Genomic DNA, 21,133 nt, shown 5'->3' on the forward strand with positions numbered 1-21,133 from the left:
AAATAACAATCAAAGCTGACAATTCCTTTCTCTAGAAGAGAGAATTAGTGACACTTGCAATTATCAAATTCATGATGTGGGGAAAAAACCCCACACAAACAGCACTACCTCTGTATTTTCTTCCTGTCACAATGGAATTAAAACAATATCCTCAGCATCGTCAAACGTACAGACCTGGTATAACTCTAGGGTCAAAGGCACCTTTACTTGCTAGTGACATTTAGGAGGAAGATAATCACACATTATGGTAAGTAATGAGTAAAAAGTGGCAGGAGAACAGCTGAGACATGAGTAACAGTGTTCTACTGGAAGGGAAAGCAATAGAAGAAACCACCTCAAAGCTCAGGAAATGGGGTAAAATATGAATGAGCCAGGCAGAAAGCGTAGGTGTTAGTCAGCAAAGCAGCAGGTTGAAAAACAACAAAGCCCCCCAGCTGGCAGCCTGTGAGCTGATGCAGGATGCTGCACAGAGGAGGAAGGAGTGCATTGCTTTCGATCTGAGGAATGCTGAGTGCCACCTACAGAGACCCCAGCACCCTGCCCTCCTGCCTCCCTTTTGCCATTGCCAGTTGTCTCTTTGTAACCAACATTGGGCTCAGCCTCTTGTTTTCCCCAGAATACATCAAGTCTGAACCCGTTCTGCATGAAGGCTGTAGTAGGAGGACATCACTTTGGCTCCTGCCAGAGGAAAAGGGCTTACCTTCACAGAGCTGTGACTGTGTACGTCTTGCTTACACGGAGGGGATCGCACAGAGACTTGTGTCTTCTCTTAGGAAATCACCAGACACATGCTGGTAAACAGAAACAGGAATGACTGTGCCTGTGAACTCACCCTGACCATCTGGAACAGAAACCTACAGCTCTGCTCAGGCTCAAAGCCACCACCCTCATCTGCACCATGCAAAATGGGCCCAGAGCATCTCCTCAGATGCCTCACTACACTGCGTACATTCAGCCCAGAGGAAAGCATACTCTCCCCAAGACAGCCTCCACACCACCCTCTTCTGAGAGCCTAGACTCCTTTGGATAGCCCACAGGCAGTACTCTCCCTCCATATATTTGTCAGAGCCCTATCCCACAGCTGGGTTCCTGCAGCTTCACAAACTAAGCATCAGCCTTTTCTTGTCTGTTCAGCTGATGTGTCCCATCTTCTCCACTCTCCCCTATCACAGCCATTCTCAGACTGGTCCCAGGTCACACCTTCTGCATTGTGCTTCTAAAGAGCAGCGACTCTGCACGAGGTCAGCAAGTCTGTCACACGTTCCCACAGCACTCAACTGAGTCAGGAGTGCTGGCAGTACTCGGTGTTCCTTTCATGCAGATTGGCAGAAACTGACCCATTTAGAGCCAACATCCATCAGTTTATCCCCAGATCTCTGCTTACAGGGGTGCACCAAGACCAGAACTCTGCTGCTGGCATACAGCTATTTATGGCAAGAGCTTCACCTGAGCCTCTTGGATCTTTGTTTTACCACAGCTGTCAAAAATCAGCATGCCCCACCCATGCTACCTGGCCACAAGCTTTTAGAGCAGGCCTTCCACACCTGGTGCTGGGTATAGCAACGGAGTGTGCCTTGGACAGCTTCTGGCATCTCTAATAGGGTTTTGTTTTTTCAACCTATTAGCTATTTTCAACCTCTGACTGTGGAAGCACTTTCAAAGCAAAAGCTAATGGCTCACATTGCATACTGCCTCCACGTGGCAAGCAGTGAGCTGCAGGAGATGATCGTATGGCAGACCACAGACTCCAGCAGCATTGCTGGCTCCATCCCAAACCCACAGAACATGCAGTCCTAACACAATTAGTGGCTTCTCATGTCACTGGCAGGGATGTACCGTGTCTTTGGGAGAAAAGGTGGGATGGGGGTGGAGGATGGACAAACAGGCAGAGTTGTGAGAAGCACCTTGCAATATGTTGGGGCATATGAACAACATTGGAGATAAACAGGATTTTAACGGAAACAGATTGTTCCGAAGTAACCAATGTTTCCAAAAATTCAAAATACATTTCTGCCTAGAGAAGCCAAAAGGCTTTGTGAGACTTTCTTGGGGCAGTCCAAGTTTTGCAAAGCTGTGGCTTTGCTATGATGCTGGTAAGAGTTCATTGTAAGGTGGCAGAGGCAGGAGCTTTTTTTGTTTGAGGCTAAAAAGGCCAAAACATGGGGTTATTGGCTCCACTAGAGCACAGGGACTAACGCGATGAAATTGTGTTACGTCAGTGTATCCGCATCCAAATCAGCAACGGTAAACGTGTACAGTGCTCAGCAAGAAGAGGAGGAGTCTGAAGGTTGTTCCTACAAAATGTAGGCGTGGGGGGATTCCATGCTCCACAGTGGCTTTGGTTGTGGTGTGAGGCTCTTGCTCGAACAAGGAAGCTGCTTGGATCCCCTCGTTGCTGTTCTGTGACCAGCTCTGCATAGCCTAGTTTCCACATTAGCCTGCCATTGTGCATGTGCAGAAGTTGGAAAGTGATGTTCTAGGAGCAGCAAGAAGCTAAAACAATGGCAGATAACATGCAAAATAGAGACAATATGGACAGCAGTTGAATGTGTTGGTCCTTCACACTGGGGAGCACAGCTGGAGGTTTTTAAGACAAGTCATAAGAACAGCAAAGGTGGCCTGACCAGACGTGGGAAAAATTGCTGATGGTTCTGGATGACAGTGTGTGTTGCAGGGGCCCAGCACAGCTCAGAATGAGGCCACGGAATAGGTAGCACATGCTAAACTATGCTAAACATTCTAATTCCTGCCCCTGTGGAGGAAACAAGGCACTTGATGGCTCTGTTGCCTCCCTCATGTTGTGGAGGAGCATACTGTGTGCTTCTGGAGCCCCTCAGCTAGGCAGTGGAGGAGCAGACCACCCATGAAGTGCCCTGCATAACCTTCAAGCCCAGAGCCTGTCAGACACATCCACTGGTTAGTGAACGCAGCACAGCATAAGCCTGCCAGAGCCAGCTCCTCGAGACCTCTGCTGGCTGCTCACAAAGGGCCAAGAGCGCTGACTTCAGGGCCAACCACGGCCAGTGCAGACCTGGTTCTCACAGCAACTCTCTAGACCATCAGGACAAGAACTGGAGACTGGTTACAACCCCGAGCCAGATGTGGAAATTCTACCCCAGAAGGCAGTCCAGGGCTTTCTCACCCTGTTAGAATTCTTGTTGCTGTGTGGTGGCTCACTGCAAGTGAAACCAGCAGTGGCTGAGCTGGGGAGCGGCAGCCAACCTCAAGCTCTTCAGCTTATGGCAAATTCCCCCATGTCTAAGAGCTGGGGAAACAGCAGCAAGTAGGAAAGTCCCAGTGATATGTTAGTCACTGGCTCGGTAACCTTCAAGCAGAGGACAAACACCACACTGCTGTGAATGCCCTGCTCTTATACAACAGAGCACAGACAGGACCATGGAAGCAGCTGATCCATCACTGAACTGGGACAAGAGCTCCTGGGGCACATCTAGTGCAGTCAGCCCTCTATCAAAGACAGGCTGCGGATCACAGGCTGGTACTATACCAACCCTTGCCACTACAATTGCCTCTCTGCATTCAGAATACAGAATTTTAGGTCTCCTGCACAGATAGTCAGTTTTACAGAAAGTATTCTGGCTGAGAGCAAAAAAAGAATAAAACAGCTGCTCCTCCCCATGCAGCTAAATGTGCCACAGCAGTCAGTTCCCTACTCTGTTCACCTAGGGCAGCAGCCAGTTTTTCTTCTCTTCCACCTTGCAGTCTTGATGGAGGGACAGAAGGTGGCTGTGTGGAAATTTCCATATTGTAGAAAGCCACAGAAGGGACAGGATGGAAGCACAGCAGCACAAGGGACAGAGCAAAGTACCTTTGGCCAGAGTACAGGAGATATGTAAAGTTCCTCTCAACATTGCTTTCTCAGCTTGTCAAAGGAATAAGAATAGTCAGGGCTTAGCAGTGCTGCTGATGGCTGTTATAAGTACTCTGGGAAAACACACCAAGGTATGGCAATTTAGTAAACTTTACCTTTGCTTAAGTGTGTTAGTGAGGTACCTGGAAAGTGCCCTCTTCCTCACTCGGCTGTTTTTTTTCCATTGCTTTGGAGCAATCTGCTTTGAGAGACAATAGTCCTGCAGCTGAAAACCAGACCGGTTCATTGGTCTCATTGCTCTGATTGTCAGAAAGTTCACGCTGAGCTGTTGCTTGGCTTCCGACCTCATCACCGCAGTTTAGTCAGAGGGGGCCTTGAGGGCTGTGTGCCGTGCCTGCAACATCTGATGAAAAGCTGACGGCATGACATGCCTGCCTCAGGCATAGCAGCATGGTGAAAAAAATTAAAATTCCGGGTAATGTGTAATCATGATACATCACCATGCGGGAGCCCGGGGCAGACCTTTTACTCAGCAATCTGCAGGGGAGGGCAAATGATCTGTGTGTGTCTGCATTGCACAGGCACAGTTCCCCTTAGTCAAAAACACCTATTCTTTGTGAAAGCAACTGTATGCAAAATCACACTCTTTGGAAGCACCTCTGTCAGAGTTGCAAGCTGCACAAATCATGCTCCCTTATGAGTTTTCTACGGAAAAGACAGGACTAGGAGAAAGCAAACTGTCCTCCCAGTCTCTATTCACTAAGTTTTGTCACGTAATTCCACAGAGGTAAACATTAGGGAGCAGAGTTTTGGAAGTGACAACCCCCTCATTTGGTTTTCTCACCCTTTGTTCCTTTGGCCATGTCACTACTAGAATGCAACACCTAAAAGAACTTGTTTTCTTCAACAAAGTTTGTAACTCATGATGGATAAGCACTTGGACATCCTTGCACCCTGCCTGAACAATGCAAGATGCAGAGACAAGTTATTTAAAAAGGTGATCCCTCCCTCACCCTAAGTTAACTTGTCCCTACACCTAAGAACTTGACCCCACATCCTCAAGCTCCTGCTCCATACTAGTCTCACCCTCGTCTTGTGGTTATTTTTAGTTTTCCACAGGCAATGACAAACCTTGTGATTGACAGAAATTTACCAACAGCTGTTCTGTACAGGTGCATATTTCCAAGGAGCTAACACTGTTCAGAAAGAAGAGAAAGAAAAAAAGGCAGGGCTGTGGCATTCTCTGCAAAGGAAAAGCAGTGTATCAGAACTAGCTTCTCCTGAACTGGGAATACACCTGCTTTTCTCAGGAACTCATTTCACTCATGGTGAGTCAGGTTGCTAATACTTGGCAGGCAGCCAGGTGAGAATGATATGGAGGTGGAGTGATTGTGAGCAAGTAATAAATGGCATTATAACTAGGCTAAAACTTGACACAAGCCTCCACTTACACTGCAGTCTTACAAAAAAACCTGAAAAACACTGAAAATACACTTACTGTGATCAGTAATTCTCTATCCTAGTAGGAGCCGTCCACTAGCTAAAAAGGACACGCTTGGATGGTCCCACCCTTCGGGAATGAAGCTCCTCTCGGGAGGGTAAGCTCCTTTGCAAGCATAGGCTGGTCCCCGGGAAGTGTGGCTCAGGCCAGTAGACCTCACTGGCAGTCCTGGGAGCCAGCCCAAAGTCAGAACGCCCACACACTCTGGTGGGCAGATCATCATCTCAGGCCAGAAACCTGTCACTTGAAACCTACCTGCGTTTTATAGCCCCACAATAGCTCCAGATGGCAGAAGCAGAGAGAGTGGAGGATGGAACATAAACTTAGCTCCCACCGCAGTCATGCACTGTGCCTATCACAGGACACGGGGTGAGCTGGCCAGCCGCCCAGCCAGCCCCGGTGTTTACCGCCAGTTCTGGGTTATGCAAAGGCATAGGAATAGGGCTCCCCCTTCTCGAAGAGTTAGTTTGATTTCACCAAAGAAATACTGAAGGGAGAGAAGGGGGAGAATACCCATGCACAGAAAGCCATCCAACAGAAATGAGCAGACAGGAGAGCGTAACTATGCAGAAGAAAAATCAAGCCAGGGAAAGGCAGAACGAACGTGGGACTCAGCACAGAAGTGCTGCAGCAAACAGCTTTTCAACCCTGGCCTGAGCAGACCTCTCCTGGCTGCTCCAGCCCAGTGCAAGCCTTCCAGGAGGATTTCACAAAGAGGACAAGGGAGAGTGCAGGAGCAGAAGGGGAAGAAAGCACCACTGGTGTCCCTGCGCCTCCCTTACCAGCCCTGTGCTACTACAGTAAACAGTGAGTAACCCATTCCGGGTAGCTGCAACAATTAGCTGTGGGTTTTTGCTTAAACTTGACTTGCTTGGATTTAGGGAAGTGAGCCGGCGTGCTCAGGAGGCAGACCATGGCTTCTATACATCTTCCTGTTCCACCATTTCAGTGCAGGTTTGGTTGATGGGTCCTGGAAAGCCTCTTCATATGTCTGCCTCACAGCCCTCCCACTTCACAGAATTTGTGCTGATGTTAACAGCAGTGACTGCCCTCATGCAAAGAAAGAGTATTTCTGATAGAATTAAACCTGAGTGAAAATAAAATTCAACCTGATATTTTCAGTAAAAACAAATAAATAACATGTTCATCAGCACTTAGCTACAAGCAGCAAGATCTTTCACTAACCACCACCTTAGTGAAAGTAAGCTACAAACCAGTGCCTATACAAATATTAACTATCATATCTAAATACAGACACTTCACTGTGAGTCTCCTTCTAGGGCTTACATACCCTTTTTTACCGCTGCAAAATTGATGCATAGATACCTCTACTACTTGGCCAACCTGAACTTTGAAGAGAGATTTGCAGTACAAAAATCTTACTTACAAAACACATTAAACCAGTTTCTGTGCTTAGCATTACAGTTTCCTTCCTTATGAATGGCAATGCAAATAGGGTCTTCTAAATAATGAGAATACACATATATATTTTAATACACATAAAATTACTTAACAGTTCTTAACTATTTTGTGCCACTGCCAGCATATTAGGGTGGAATTTACCATACCAAAATACATGACAATGCCCTAAAAAAGTTCAGAGTGGTGAGTAAAACTTTTGGAACAATTATCCAGCAAGAAGTATATGCTGCCTTAAAGCTGCAGGCATAATTCTCATTCTGACCGGACAAGAACAAGAAACCAAAAAAACGCTCCATCAATTTAGGGAGTATGACCAGAAACTGGATAAACTTTCTGAGAAAACACTGCTTAGAAATGTTGGATTCCATTTACAGCTGTAGAAATAACTCTGCTTGCTTCTACAGAATAAGAAACTAATCACCGATAATAACATTGCTTAAGCCCAAATGATAGCAATCTTTTATTTCAGGTCTTGATTGAGCAAGTACAGAAACATATACCTCATGCTGGGACTAGGCACATAGGACCTCCCTTCTCCCCCCTGCCTCCAATAAATAAATTCTGGAAGCTGTGTGATGCTGTCAGTGCAAGTAGTCACTTGCCCTTTGACCTGCACCTATGTCCCACTTCCAGGTGGGTCAGCACCTTCCACATCAACTTTGTGTGCTTCCCAAGCAACATACAGAGCCAGGGCAATAACCACAGGAGGTGTACTAAGAACTCCTACTTTATACAGCTGCTGCTCACTTTTAGAGAATAATCACGGCCAGAGAAACTTTAGCTCTGGCTTTGCCCCCTGAAATTGTTGGGTGCTAACCCCTACTGTTTCTCGGGGGCCTGCATCACACACCAGTTGCCAGCCCTGCAGCAGGCATGAGTGTTACAACCCACTGAATCCATGCCTGAACTATAGCAGCCCTCACTTCAGGCAAGATTGGAAGAACAAGCAACATTTCAGTTTGCCATACAGTTTATCTCCAAAGACTGGTTTGGTTCAGTCTTGGCAAGGGTGGCTAAGCTACCTTCATGTAGCAGTTGTCCTCCTGTGCAAGGGCTTGTACAAGTTTCATTTTTTTCTCATTCTTCCTGTTGTTTTCCCTCAATAGTTCCACTGGTCTTTTTTTAACTGCAGGTGCCAGTCTGGAACCCCCACTGTGAATGGTGTGAGAACCAGAAGGACAGGAATTATCCACAAAAAGAGGAGGTGACAATTTGTCTAAGACCAGGAGCTCCAGGGGCTCTGCAGTTTTTCTCTCTAAGTTTAGCCCAATGCTGTCCAGTGATTCTTCTGGTAAGCTAGCTGCTGAGCCACACCTCCTGCCTACCGCATGCTTTATCGCCTCTTTAATTTCCTCTGTATTTCCAAATTTCCTCAAGTGGTTGTGCGTGTAGCAGTGAAAGTCAGTATTTAGTCTGTTACTGCTGCTCTCTTGCATTCCTTTACCAGTATAGTTAAAGCTGTTAGGTTTCGTCCCCTTTATAGTTTTTTCTCTGCTGTTAGAATCTTGACAATTCAGCTCTAACAAATGCAACAGCTGTTCGTCTCTGCTGGTATTTTCATCTTTGCTATCACTAGACAGCTCATTAGAGTTGATGATCCAAAGGCTGCCATCACTGGTATGTGTGACATTCTCACTAGAGGCTAAACCTGGGACAATGCTGCAGTCAAAACCCTGTACAATCAAACATATGTGGTCATCTGTCCTCCGGTCAGGTTCACAGATTATGGCATCTGGAGGTGTTTCTCTCATGTTGTTGTACAAAAGACGAATGAAGGGTTCATACAGTGACCTAGAGATAACCTCACTGTCATTGTCACAGTATGTACCATTATATTTAACTGCATTATCAAAAGGTTGATAACCAGACGGTTGAGGTCCAATGGGGCAAGAAATAATATTGGCTTTCTTTTGAACATTTTGGTATGTTATTTTCTTATGTATTTCTTCCTCTGGCAGGAAAGCTGAAGCACTGTCATTTGCATGTGTGGAGAAAAATGGAAAATCAGTATGTTCTGAACAGGTGTTCTGAAAATCAAGCTCAGTGCAGGGAGATCCGTAGTTGGTGTAACATGTCTGATTGCTAGGGGGTCGATAAATTTGATCTCTGCAGCTAGGTTCTGGTGTCTCTGAAAACTGTGTCAAAGGTGGTGAGGAGCGCATATTTTCAAAACACAGAGTCAGGCTACTGTTAGCCATAGACTGAGACATAAGGGTATCAAAGCTCTTACACATAGAGCTACTTGGTTCCTTGAATGCAGACACAAGAATATCAAAGCTCTTGTATGCAGAACCACAGGGCTCCACAGATGGAGACATGAGGGTGTCACAGCTCTTGTATGCAGAACCACAGGGCTCCACGGATGGAGACATGAGGGTATCGCAGCTCTTGTAGGCAGAACCACAGGGCTCCACGGATGGAGACATGAGGGTATCACAGCTCTTGTAGGCAGAACCACAGGGCTCCATGGATGGAGAGATAAGGGTGTCAAAGCTCTTATATGCAGAGCTACACAGCCCCATGGATGGAGACACAAGGGTATCAAAACTCTTGTGTGGAAGGTTGCTTATTTTGTCTTTTTTGGTCCCAAAGGATGGGTGTGGAAGGTTGCTTGTTTTGTCTTTTTTGGTCCCAAAGGATGGTTTATTTGGAGATTCCTGGATCAGGACACACGAGTCATGCTGACTTTCAAAACTGCATGGAAAAAGGCTTTGATGAACCATACGTTGAAGATCTCTTGCATCCAGAGAAGCAGAATTTATGCTGGAGCTCTGATAGCCAGATTCAAATGATTCTTCTGATTGTTCAGACTTCTTGCTGGCTGTACTACAATTGTAGTCATCTTGAGAGGCTTTGGTGAAAAGGGAGACCGTATGAGAAATATCACATAGCTGCTGACTCTGGGCTGCACTTTCTTTTGGATTTCGTTGTGATGGATTTCCTGACTCAAGTTTCTCAAAGGTTTTATTCTCACCTGTGATGATGTCTGGCGTGTTGTTTTCATCTGCCAGGAGCTCAATAAACATGTTAGCTAGTGCATCATTGTGTTCAGTGTGCTCTCTGAAAGCACTGACACTGCTCCCACAAGGCTCAAACATGGTGATCTGGTCACTAGTCTCTTCCTGGCTCTCAGCCTCAATGTCTGTTAAACATTCACAGATTTCTATAGACTCTTCAACCAGAATTGTCTCAGGGGTTAACACTGCACTGCTGCCTTTTGGAAACCACTCTCCAGACTTGCTGTGGCAACTGCAAGATTTCGCAACATTTCTGATGTTATCTTTTCCCTTGAAGTTTTGGCTTGACAAACTTTGAGCCAGGCAGTTCTTGCAACTTCTGTTTTTGGAAGTCAAAAGGAAAGGACAGTTAATGTTTATGTAATAGGAAACTATTTCATGCTGTAAAGCAGAGGGTTTTTTTCCTTTATCTTACTTACATTTGGTTTTCCATATGACTCTGCTTTAAGTCATGGAAAGGGAACTTAATTTCATCAATGTAGCACAAAACTGAAAACTAATAAAGATACAAATGAGATTTAGGACACATGTGAATCGTATTTAGTATCCCCTGCACTAGCCAGACAATAGCACTTACTACATATTCTACTTCTGGTGATCAGGAAAAAGTATTTTTTGCAAAGCCTTTAAATTACCTTGACATTTTTTACGACCAAATGGCTCTTTGCTGGATTTGGGATTTGATCCCACCATTCTTTCTTCACTCTGCAAGGGAAAAATTAAAATTGTTTGCTTTGACTGTGTTTTGGTTTCATCAGCATACATTTCCCTTTTGTGTTCTTCTCTCCCTCTTAGCCATCTGCATTGCAGCAACAGGAAATGCTTGTTCTGTGCATCTCCAAGTGCTGCTTTTCATTGAACTAGTGCAAAGATGTTTATATGTGTGGTGTGCGACTGCTCTGCACAACCAGTCACATGTTCTTCTAATCATGTTTGAAATGATATGCAAAACAGATAGGATCCCACTTTCACATTACCACTACCAATATTTAAAAAGAAATACACATATTTAACCATCATTATGGGAACTCCAGCAAAGACTGGGGTCAAAACTGACAAACCCCATAACTGCAGCCTGTGTTGGATGCTATAACAAGCCCATTCTAGTAAGATTAATAGAGAATATTCAGTTACTTATTCAGAAAATGACAGAGTGCAACTGATTCGTGTTTATAAAACGTTTACTCATAGAGAGCAAGATAAAGGTGCTGAGGAAAAACAAAACATTAGATTCCTGTACTACTGGACATTCAGCTAATCAATAGCAATACTGGTATCTGTGCAAACTGCTACTCTATAAAACCTGTGAACAGTATGATACATACTTGGTAAAACAGAAGTAACAAATGACAGATACTGCCATGATCAGTATGCAGGATACGGGAACAGCCATCTGCAGAATGTCTTCAGCTGTTACTTGGTAATCTGTTAAATAAATATATACATTTACATGTGTATGTGCATATAAATACAAGTCCTGGCAATACCAACTTCATTGCTCTTCTTTTGCACCTTAAAAAAATTGCTCTTTTAGAGGATGTAAAATAAAGCCTCCAGCAGATAAACAACAGAACATACAGAGCTACCAGTGGTGATGGTGTGTGGCATGTCTGAAAGGTCAATGCAGGTACTGCAGTCAGTTACTGTGAATGTTATGAGCTGGGAGAGCCAACATGTACTGTGAGACCATTTGTCATCTCTCGGGGACAAAACCTGTCACAGTCCCTAAAATGGCATTATCATCTCCATTGTAGTGCAGCTGTGCCTCTTGTCCTCTCCGTTGCTCTTCAGAGATTTTTATAAGCCCTCAGCCCCCTGATGGTTAAAGTATTGCTTAATTTGCAGCCTAAATACCTCTTGTTCATTTATACCCACTTGCTCTTCCGTCAATGTTGTTCTTTAGTTTAAATATCTCTTCTCCTTCCCTGGTGTCTACTTCATGGAATATTTATAAACACATCCCCTTTCAGCCTTTTTTTCCACAAGGCTAAACAATTCAACTTTCCTTGGTCTTCTCTTCCTTAGTCTCCCCAGCAGTTGCCTTTTTACGTTTAGTCTCTTTGGAAGCCTTTACAGATGTATCCACAATACATTCAAAAGGATGAAGATGATGATTCTATAACTCTCCTCTGAGAGGAGAGCAGCGGGGTATATATGACATGGTTTATAAAACTATACTATACTTTTATCAAGCTGCTATTCGTTAGAATACTTACCATAGTGAAATTCAACTTCTTCACTCCATTCACTCCAGTAGGCCGGGTAGTCTATATAGTTACATCTTACACTGGCAACGTAATCACAGCCTTTCCTCAAGGAGCTTGCAGTAATTTCAAAGCTTTTTGTCTGGTAGTTAATTGCTTTTACAGAAACCTGAAAACAAAGTGAGAAAGTTCACTTTGATTTCTTCATGAGGTGAAGGGTTAGTGACAGCAATTAAATATTTAACAATAGCGTTACGTGTTTCAGCGACCTTTCACAAATGAGCAAATGAATGACTGTATACCTAATCTGCTGTGTGTGATACTGCATTTTGTTGTCATGAGCAGGTGGTATTTGTGACATGCCACCATGCATGTTCTTCCCCTACCAGAAGAAGCCCAGTCCTAAAGTGCTGGATTGTTCAGGAGGGCGTCTAAAATGCCTCAAGTGCGTCACAGAGTCACGAACAGCCTCCAGCTTCCTGATGTCTAAGGAGCAAATGAAGGTCAGTGAACATAAGCACTGTATTTTCAATCTCTGCCCTGTCTACTGTGCGCAGCAGACCATTTTGGGGTGGCAGTCAGAAGAGTTTCAATCCTTTAAAGCCCAGCTGAACCACCTTGAGGCAATGTGACCTGTGGCAAGTATGTGATCAGGAACTTTGTGGGACTTGCCCTTGCTGGCCCTTACACCATTATTCATGAAATGGTTTCAAGACTTTTCAGAGGACTTTTTTAAACCTGAAAGCTCCAGAGACACAGAAAATGAAGAGACTGGCTGTCTCTTACCTCTGTCGGGTGCTGCTTCCTCCAATATTTCACTTCATAGATGACCGGCTGTCCAGAGAGCATGGATGGAGGAGAGTAGCTCTCCTCCCAGCTCAGATTGAAATTACCATTTTCAACCTTCTCAATGGCAAGATTTTTGGGGGCCCTTGGCTTAACTGTGTGTTAAAAAATACAATTAAGGAGAACATGGCAATGGGAAAGCACTGATGGAGAGAAGCAGAGAGACAAACATTCACCAGAGACCAGAATCTCATCGCAGTCAACGCATTTAGCCCTTTTCACTATGCTGTAGCACAAGGATATAGAGGCCAAAACACACCAACTGCAGGGTATTCATTAACAAGCACTGAATCTTCAAGCTGGCTGAACAAACTGCAAGTTCAAACCTGCACCGGCTGCAGCTTTCAGCCTGGAAAAATGGGAACAACCTGCACCCTCAGAATAGCTGTGCCGTGGGCTACGCACAGAGCTTCTGACAACTTTGCAGCCAGGCTGTCCTGGCTACCTGTCTCTTAGAAACTGATGCAGGTTCCTGCTTATTCTGCTGATAAACAGCAGCAACAATCAAATATTCTGAAAAGAACCAGCTCATCAATGCAGATGAATGCCTGCCTAATCTGAGTGTTTGAGGTGACAAGTGTTACGAACAAGCACACTGTTCTAAACAAACTAGATGCCTACAGAGAGACTTAAACTGTATCTACGCTCTATACTGTGAAAGAGCAGAGTCATTAACTTTTTATCATTGATTGTTATAATCCAACAGCAATTACTGTAAAAATCTCAGTTCATACTCAACTAGTATGAAAAATCAGAGTATGACAGAGACAGGAATGGAAGAAATTTCAGTAGGGATAGCCTAATGTCTTTCTAGAAACTGGAAGGAGCACATTCCTCTTCATCCTTGAATTCTACAGCCACAAGTAAAATGCACTAAAGACACATCTAAGACCCCAAACTGCTGCTGGCTGGCAGCTGTGAGGGTACGGCTAGAGGAAGGATCGCTCTCTGCTTGCCCCATTACTTACACCCTTTCCTTAAGAATCTACTCCAGAATCAGGTTTCTAAGCCAAATGGATTTTGCATTTAAGCCAGCATGGCACTTTTCACCTCTGATAAAGAAAAATTGTTCCAGTGACATGAATGAGGAGTTAGCTAGGATTGCAAAGCCTGGAACCAGATGTCCTGGTGACAAAGTAAACAGTTTCTTACCAACCAGGGCTGGTGTAACACTGTAATTCCACATATCAGTCCCATTGAACTGCAGAGCTAAAATATACGTGAGGCCTGATACAAAATAATCCGGACATATTGTGCAAGTGCACCTTAAACTGTCTTTTCCATTCTCAGGGACACACACACGATTTCTGAAAAACAGGCAGAAAATTATGTGATGTTTAGAGAGTGTGGCACACTATTTCTTGAAAAGGTGAAATCAAGCTTCCCAATGTGTAGAGCTAATCAAATGTGAGACAAACAAGCTCATTTCCTAGAAACATTTAGCCCAAACAAATCCAAACCAAAACTGAGCTCCCCCAAACTCCCAAACAACCCACCCTCCCCCAACACTCCTTGGATATCTGTATCGCACAAATGAAAAATTTGACAGAAAGGCTAAGGATTGATCCCAAGACGAAAAATTAACACCCTTTGTCACACTTCAACCTCTGAAGGAGTGGACTGACAGCTTGCTAGCATAGGAACAGGTTTACTACGGTGTACAAAGTGAGGTTATTTGAATGTCTGTGTGGAGAAATATGGAGATAACAGGAGAGCCCAGATGCATCTTCCTTTGCAGGACATGACGACTGGCCCTGCTGCAGAACAGGGACAGCAGTCTGTGCTTGAACATGGAGTTAGACTGTACGCAGAGATAATCACCTGGGCTCCAGGGGAGAGTACCTTTCACACAGGCTACAGACTGGTAAATCAGGTAAGATTTCTCCTGAAGGAGGTAAAATTTCACATGAAATGAAGGTTGGGTAAACTTATGAGAGTCCTACCACTCCTATAAGTAGGACTTTATCACTCCTCTGTATTAAGAGTGCAGGGAGGTCTGCAGAAGGGTAGACCACTGAACAGAGCATGCTATTAATTGCAGCAACCCATTTTCCTTCTGGCAAGAAAAATGATCTGGATTACATTTTGTCCCAGACATCCATAGTAGAGGGAGGGAATCAAAGCTGATAGTAGCTATAGGATTTATGAAGTTCCAACAATGATAATGTAACATCTTATTAAACACTTACGGCAGAAAAAAAAATTCCTTCCTGTAGTAGAGCAGGAATTCTTTGGAGCAATTCGTTTGTGCAGGCACCTTCCAGTGACAAACCAGCTCTTTGTCATAGTCAGTGAAGCATGCAAATTCCTGTACATGTCCTGCAGCCATAACTAGGCAGAAGAAGCACACAATGAGAAGCAAGAGAATCAAACTAATAAATTGGACTACGCAGAAACATTAACTTTTCCAACTAAACAGAGCTACCAATCCCCTATAAATTAAGTGAAAGCATTGTTATTTTTTGTGTTTTGGGTAAGCGAAAAGGGATGCATGTCACCAAATGTCTCCACCTTTCTGGAGACAACGTCTACGGTCTTAGAGAGGAAGGAGGTCTGCAGTAGTAATATTGAAATAGAAAGGCACAACTCATCCAACACAGTCTTCCAAGCAAAATCTGATTCCGATAGCTTGATCTAAAACACATCAACATTTAATTATAAAACAGCATCATCCTATGTGTTAAAAACAAAAGATTCAAAACCAAAATGCAGATAATTAACAGGGTCAGACCAAGATCACTGCCTACAGGCATGTACTTGTGCTTTATCTACAATGGTTCTAAGCTTCCCAAACGCATGCCCTCTGCCTCCCCAGAGCAGTTCCCCATTGCCTAGAAGATCTTCCTGTCACAGGCTTTCTTCTAGTATACACCTTTTCTTAATTTCACTCAGTATTTCCTGTTCTGTCTTCTACTTTTCATTGTTATGATAGTGTTCGCAGACCTGGAGAGATTTAGTCACATTGTTCCAGGCATTGAGAGGGTACAGAAAAGCCCAAAGTCTCTGCACTCACAATGTTCGTGTTTACAATCTCTTTCACTGGCAGTATTTAAGAAAAAAAATAGAAAACATTGGTCAAAATATCTTTGTTAGAACTGGAAAGGGAAATGGAATATACAATCCTCAGTATCCCTTCCATCCTCATTTTCCGTCATTTCAATGCACTCCACACGTGACAATAAGGTCATGCTGTTATTAGGACTAACAGTGTGCCAAATGTGATGCTGGAATGTGATCATTTCTAAATGAAGCAGAGAATTCTTTGCCGCCTTTGATGTTTCACTTCTCCGTTATTGGTAAATATTAACAATATCTCCCTTTTCTTGCACAAGTTGTACAGATCTAAATCCTTCTCTCCTGTGCTACATCTCAATTCCCCATAAAAATTTAGAATAGCTTTGGCTGGTTTTTAGAATCCTATTAATTGATATTTTTCTGACAGTTTCCTAAGGGATTCTGCTAGAAGGTTTCCTGCGGCAATTATACAAGGGCCATATAAAGACATGATTTCATTTCTCTATAGTACATAAATAATTTTGTTTACATGGCCCAGCACATTACTAACTCTCCATTCTTGTCATTTACATTGCAAATTCAAGATTAAGTTGCCAGCAATTCACACCCTGTGAGGTCCTTGTCCTTCAGCCACTGCTGCTTCACAGGCTTATTCTTTCCAATGGGTACCTACATTTCAGATTATTCCTCCCAAGCAAAAACTTTTGTTGTCAAAAATACCCAATTTCATTTTATCCTTCCTACATTTCTACTTTCCTGTAGTCCACTTGTGTTATTTATTCTGGTATAACTTCTGCATACTCTGATACACTACAGCATCTGCAAGTGTAATAAATATGATTATCAGATGCCTTTTACTGGACATGATACATTACATACAACGGGCTCTACCACCAGACCCTCTGGTACTTCAATAAAAACCTGACTCAAAGAAACACTTAGTTGTTTAGTACTGTCAACATACGGTCTTTAACCCTCATTAAAATCCACACATCACTTTCACTTCCTTTCTAAAAGGCTTCCCACAAAACTTGACTACCACGCAGTCCTGGATCACTTGAGTAAGCTCAATAACCTCAGTGAGGCTCACTTACGCAAATGACGATGTACAGCAATGACAAGGAACCATTGAAAAATTCTATAAAAATCATCATCTAAATTTTCTGGTACATTGACTGGTTATAAACCTAGAACTGAATGCAGCTTGTGGTGTCATTAGTGTTCAAATATTTAGAAAATGTTTTGTTTTGTTTTAGTTTCTAAGACTAGATATTTATCTTGTAGATAAGAACTATCTTATAACTTATATCCTTTCTGGATGGCAGCACCACATTTAGTTCCCTTTTGTTCTGCATGGTCCCCGATTCTTCAAAAAAACCCAAGAATCATCACAAGAGCAGCAAGTTGAAGATTAAACTTCTGCAATACTGTAACAGTCACACTGCTCATTTACTTTAAAGGAACCATTATCTATTTATCCTGTTACTGTTGTTTATATTTGGTTGCCATTTGTATTTTTATTGTTAGTTTCTTTTTTTTTTCCCCACACTTTAAGATGCACTTTTAAAAGAAGTATTAACATTTTAAGCCCTTTAAAGATGAACGTCATTATTTTTCAATGTGTTAATGATCTTACACTTTCAAGAATACTTCAATTAAATGAAGCTCTTCCTGCTGTGTTAAGCTATGATGATTAGCAGCTTTATGTTATCTTGCCTTTCAGTATCCTCATGTCTTTCCAGAACTCTAAATTTTCTTCTGTATTCTTTTCCTGTGACCTTCTCCCTTTTCTATCTCTGGTACACCGTTTTTTTTTTAAACCTCAGATATTTGAGAATTTCCTTTTGAAACCACATACAGTACTGAGTTTGTTTGCAGTTTGTGTAGTTAAAAAAGGGAACTGAAATACTGGATTTCTTTTTTAATCCTCAACTAGAATACCACGCTGAAGAAACTTAAAACATGTAGTTAACTAGGGGGAAAAAAAAATTCTGTAAAATTAAACCTTGGTAAAGATCATTTACAGAAAATGTGGGATTACCTAGATCAGATGACTCAGCCAATGCGCTCTTGCAAACCTTGATCGTTCTCATTAATTCAAATTGTACTATTTCATAGTACATAGGAAGGTAGCTAATAAACCTTCTTTTTTAGAGACAGGCTATTTTTAATTTTCTTTTAACTATTTTGGTTTTCTTTAAAAAAAAAAAAGAAAACCAAAAAACTGTAGACTACTGTGGAACCACTTAAAAACTACAGAAAGCAAAATGCAAGATTCATTTTCCAGAGAATAAAAATGCATTGCTGGAAAACATGATTTTATATATCATACCTGTCTTTATAATCAAGTATCATAAAAGATACAAGGAAAAAAACATTTTCATATTCAGCCCCTGCCAACTGAACTTCAGAAAATAACCATTAGCTAACAAGCAGCATTAAGACTTAATGCAACTGCATGTCCTGCCAGACCAAAAGAATGGTGTAGTGAAGAACACATAGGACATCACGTCAGTCATCTGCCCCTGTACAGGCACAAGTCAGAGCATGTAATGTCTCACAGCAAGTGCCTGCAAAATTTTTTCAAATCCAGTCAACTAAATTTTCCAACTTAGTAACCCGGCACACTTCGGAGAACACAAATTGACACATGCCCTCTAACAGTAGATCTACAGGCTCCATTTCATCAGCATAGCTCCCTTCAAGGTCCCGCATGGCAAACAGTGGCAGTTAGGAAAATAAGCAAATAAGAGACTAGTGCTTTCTACTCTTATGGGATTTCTACAGAGATGTCCCTGGGTTATTGCTAAGCACCTTATTTGCAGCAAGGTGTCCAATAGAGATTAGATAATGGGGAAGCACGGAGATGACTTTCCAAACCTCAGCTTCTCCTTCCTGCAAATTCCTATTTTTTCTTGCCCATATGGAAAAGGTCAATAAAAAGAAAAAAATCTAAGAATTTATTCTAGTATACGGATATTTCTGACATTCGAAGTTACACATTTTATATTAGTTAATTAATGGTAATAGTGTTGCCTACTAGTCATGGGAAAATGCTGTCTATAACAAGTTCAGTATAATAATTTAAAACATTGACAAATGTACCTTCATTTGTTGTATATGAAAAGAAAAGGATCCACAGGGTATGTGGTGCAGCTCTTGGGAGTTTTGCCATCATTGGCACTGGCCGGGCTCAGCAGGACAAGCTGAAATTCTGCCAACAGAAAACATTACTATAAGCTTACATCAGTGTCCCAATTAAGGTAAAGGCGTAGTTCTTCCTACCACTCTGTTAGATCTTAGGATTCAGATCCCTTGCAGTGCCTGATCCCCCTAAAGTTAGCTCATGGAACAACGAGAAGTGTAGAAGAATAAGGGTAATACAAATGAGCTAGAAGACTTTTCTGCAAAGTTTTAATTAGAGGATACTAGCCTGACATTGGCAGTGGACCTACTCTTTTCAGCTACTAGAAAAGCAAAGCTGCTAGCTAGTATGTGAGATATTAAAAGGGTAAGCACTAGACCAAAATCATTGACAATCAACATGTCACCAAAGCCTTATGATTCTACTCAGATAACTGAAAGAATTTAAGAATGAAGTGTCTGATCTATTGACTAAAACGTTTTCCCCAAGTCCTATCACCAGTACCCTAGATAATAAGAGTATCATCCTCTTGAAAAAGATTTTAACAAAGACCTCTGAGCCTTGCTTCAACAGGATGCAGATTCATTAAAACAGTAAATAATTAGAAAGAAGTTGTGAAACACATACCTAATAATGATATAACCAGCACAACTTTGGAGAAGGTAAATTCTGCAGCTTTTACATATTAGAATTCTATAAACATAGTGAAGAACACTGAAAACAGATGAAATAATTTAAGACTTTCAGAAAATTTATTTCCCCAAGATTCTTTTGCTGATGCAACGTAGACACTTAGTGGAAGATCATATTCTGGGTTAGATATGGATACCAGCTTTCATATCACTAGAAATGTATGTGATGCATTTAAAATTTTGCTAAATTCGTAGGTAAAGTCATGCTAACTAATACAGAACAACCACGACTTTGCATTCAGTATAAAGAGGGATAAAACTTGTTCAGCAGCTCATTGTCAATACACAACCCTTTTGTCCCTTCCTCTCATGCTCTTGGATTTTCTAATCTCCCACTCTGGACGCAGTGTTCTTACTACCTGCGTGCTACAGTTGCTCTGCTTACATTTGCAAAGTTCCCAGGTGGCATGTTATTTTTGATTTCAAAACCTCATGATTCCCTCTGTGTGACTGAGTAAGAGAAGAGAACTTCTCAGAAGATCTCCTTTAGCAGAAGAGTGGTGTTGGGCTTTCTGCAGAAGTTTTGTTAGATTCTGAAGTAGAAGAGACCATTGAAACGCATTTGTTGATGGTTGTTCAATACCCTCTGCTCCACTACAGTAGTAGAACAACCTTTGACGCTTCTGACAGATTTGAGTTTCACCAGCACACAAGACAAAAAGAATTGACGAGGGATCAGCAACTCTGCCGTGGTGTAAACTTGTTAAGTGATTAGCTTAGGAAAAATTTAATGACCTTTTGGAAGTATGCATGTGGGCACTGTATACATGCAAGGATGTGTAACCTCAACGGCATGCTACCAAAGCCATACCCCCTCAAATAACTCCTCTCTAAAACCAGGAAGATTCTCAAGCACAGATGCTGAATATTTGTTGTCAAATATTCAAATAGAATAAACACAAGGTAGGCAACAGCTGGACTCTTTCTCAGTTGAGTAAGGGACAGAAAAATAACTTTTTTTTTTATAAAGATGACCACACCTTTTTTTGATAAATATATCTACATAAATCAAACTATTGTGAAATGCAGCAATAGAATCTTAAATTTTTCCAATATACTTAGAAGTCCTAGCACTTCACTTATAATCAATCTTTACTTCAGTATGTCAGATTCAGCTCCAAGGCAATTGCCTCATAATCCAAGTTTCTGCACTTGTCAGAAAAGTCACCTTTAACAATGCTGTATTTCTTATTTCTTCCATTGTCACATGCATGATTGACCACTCTTTAAAACAAGCTACTAAAGACTAAACATGGAAAATTTCAATCTTAGAGGTTAAGGGATAAGAACATTGTTAGTGAAAATAGAAGATTAGAATGGAAACTCTTTTGTGACCTTCTCTGAGGTGGTTACTGCTCATCTAGTAATAAAGGACATACTGGAAAGACAAATTTCTCATAAATGCTCAAGAAAACTACTCCTCAAGAGCTGAGCTTTTCACATTTTGGAAACAGACAAAACC

At 42.3% G+C, this 21,133-nt stretch overlaps 1 protein-coding gene across 1 annotated transcript; it reads right to left on the bottom strand.

The window, feature by feature from the left end:
* Window positions 1-7,765: 7,765 nt before the first annotated feature.
* On the bottom strand, window positions 7,766-19,049 carry IL4R (interleukin 4 receptor). Its single transcript, XM_009586819.1, has 11 exons — window positions 18,940-19,049; window positions 15,009-15,150; window positions 13,972-14,126; window positions 12,760-12,914; window positions 11,986-12,142; window positions 11,095-11,194; window positions 10,405-10,474; window positions 10,189-10,265; window positions 9,382-10,088; window positions 8,879-9,270; window positions 7,766-8,740 (listed from the first exon to the last, which is right to left on the bottom strand). Exons 1-11 carry the CDS (start codon window positions 19,010-19,012, stop codon window positions 7,766-7,768), a joined length of 3,003 nt encoding a protein of 1,000 aa, XP_009585114.1. The 5' UTR covers window positions 19,013-19,049.
* Between the last annotated feature and the right edge of the window lie 2,084 nt (window positions 19,050-21,133).

The sequence above is a fragment of the Fulmarus glacialis genome, unplaced genomic scaffold, assembly GCF_000690835.1.
Source record: "Fulmarus glacialis isolate BGI_N327 unplaced genomic scaffold, ASM69083v1 scaffold48441, whole genome shotgun sequence".
NCBI lineage: Eukaryota > Metazoa > Chordata > Aves > Procellariiformes > Procellariidae > Fulmarus > Fulmarus glacialis.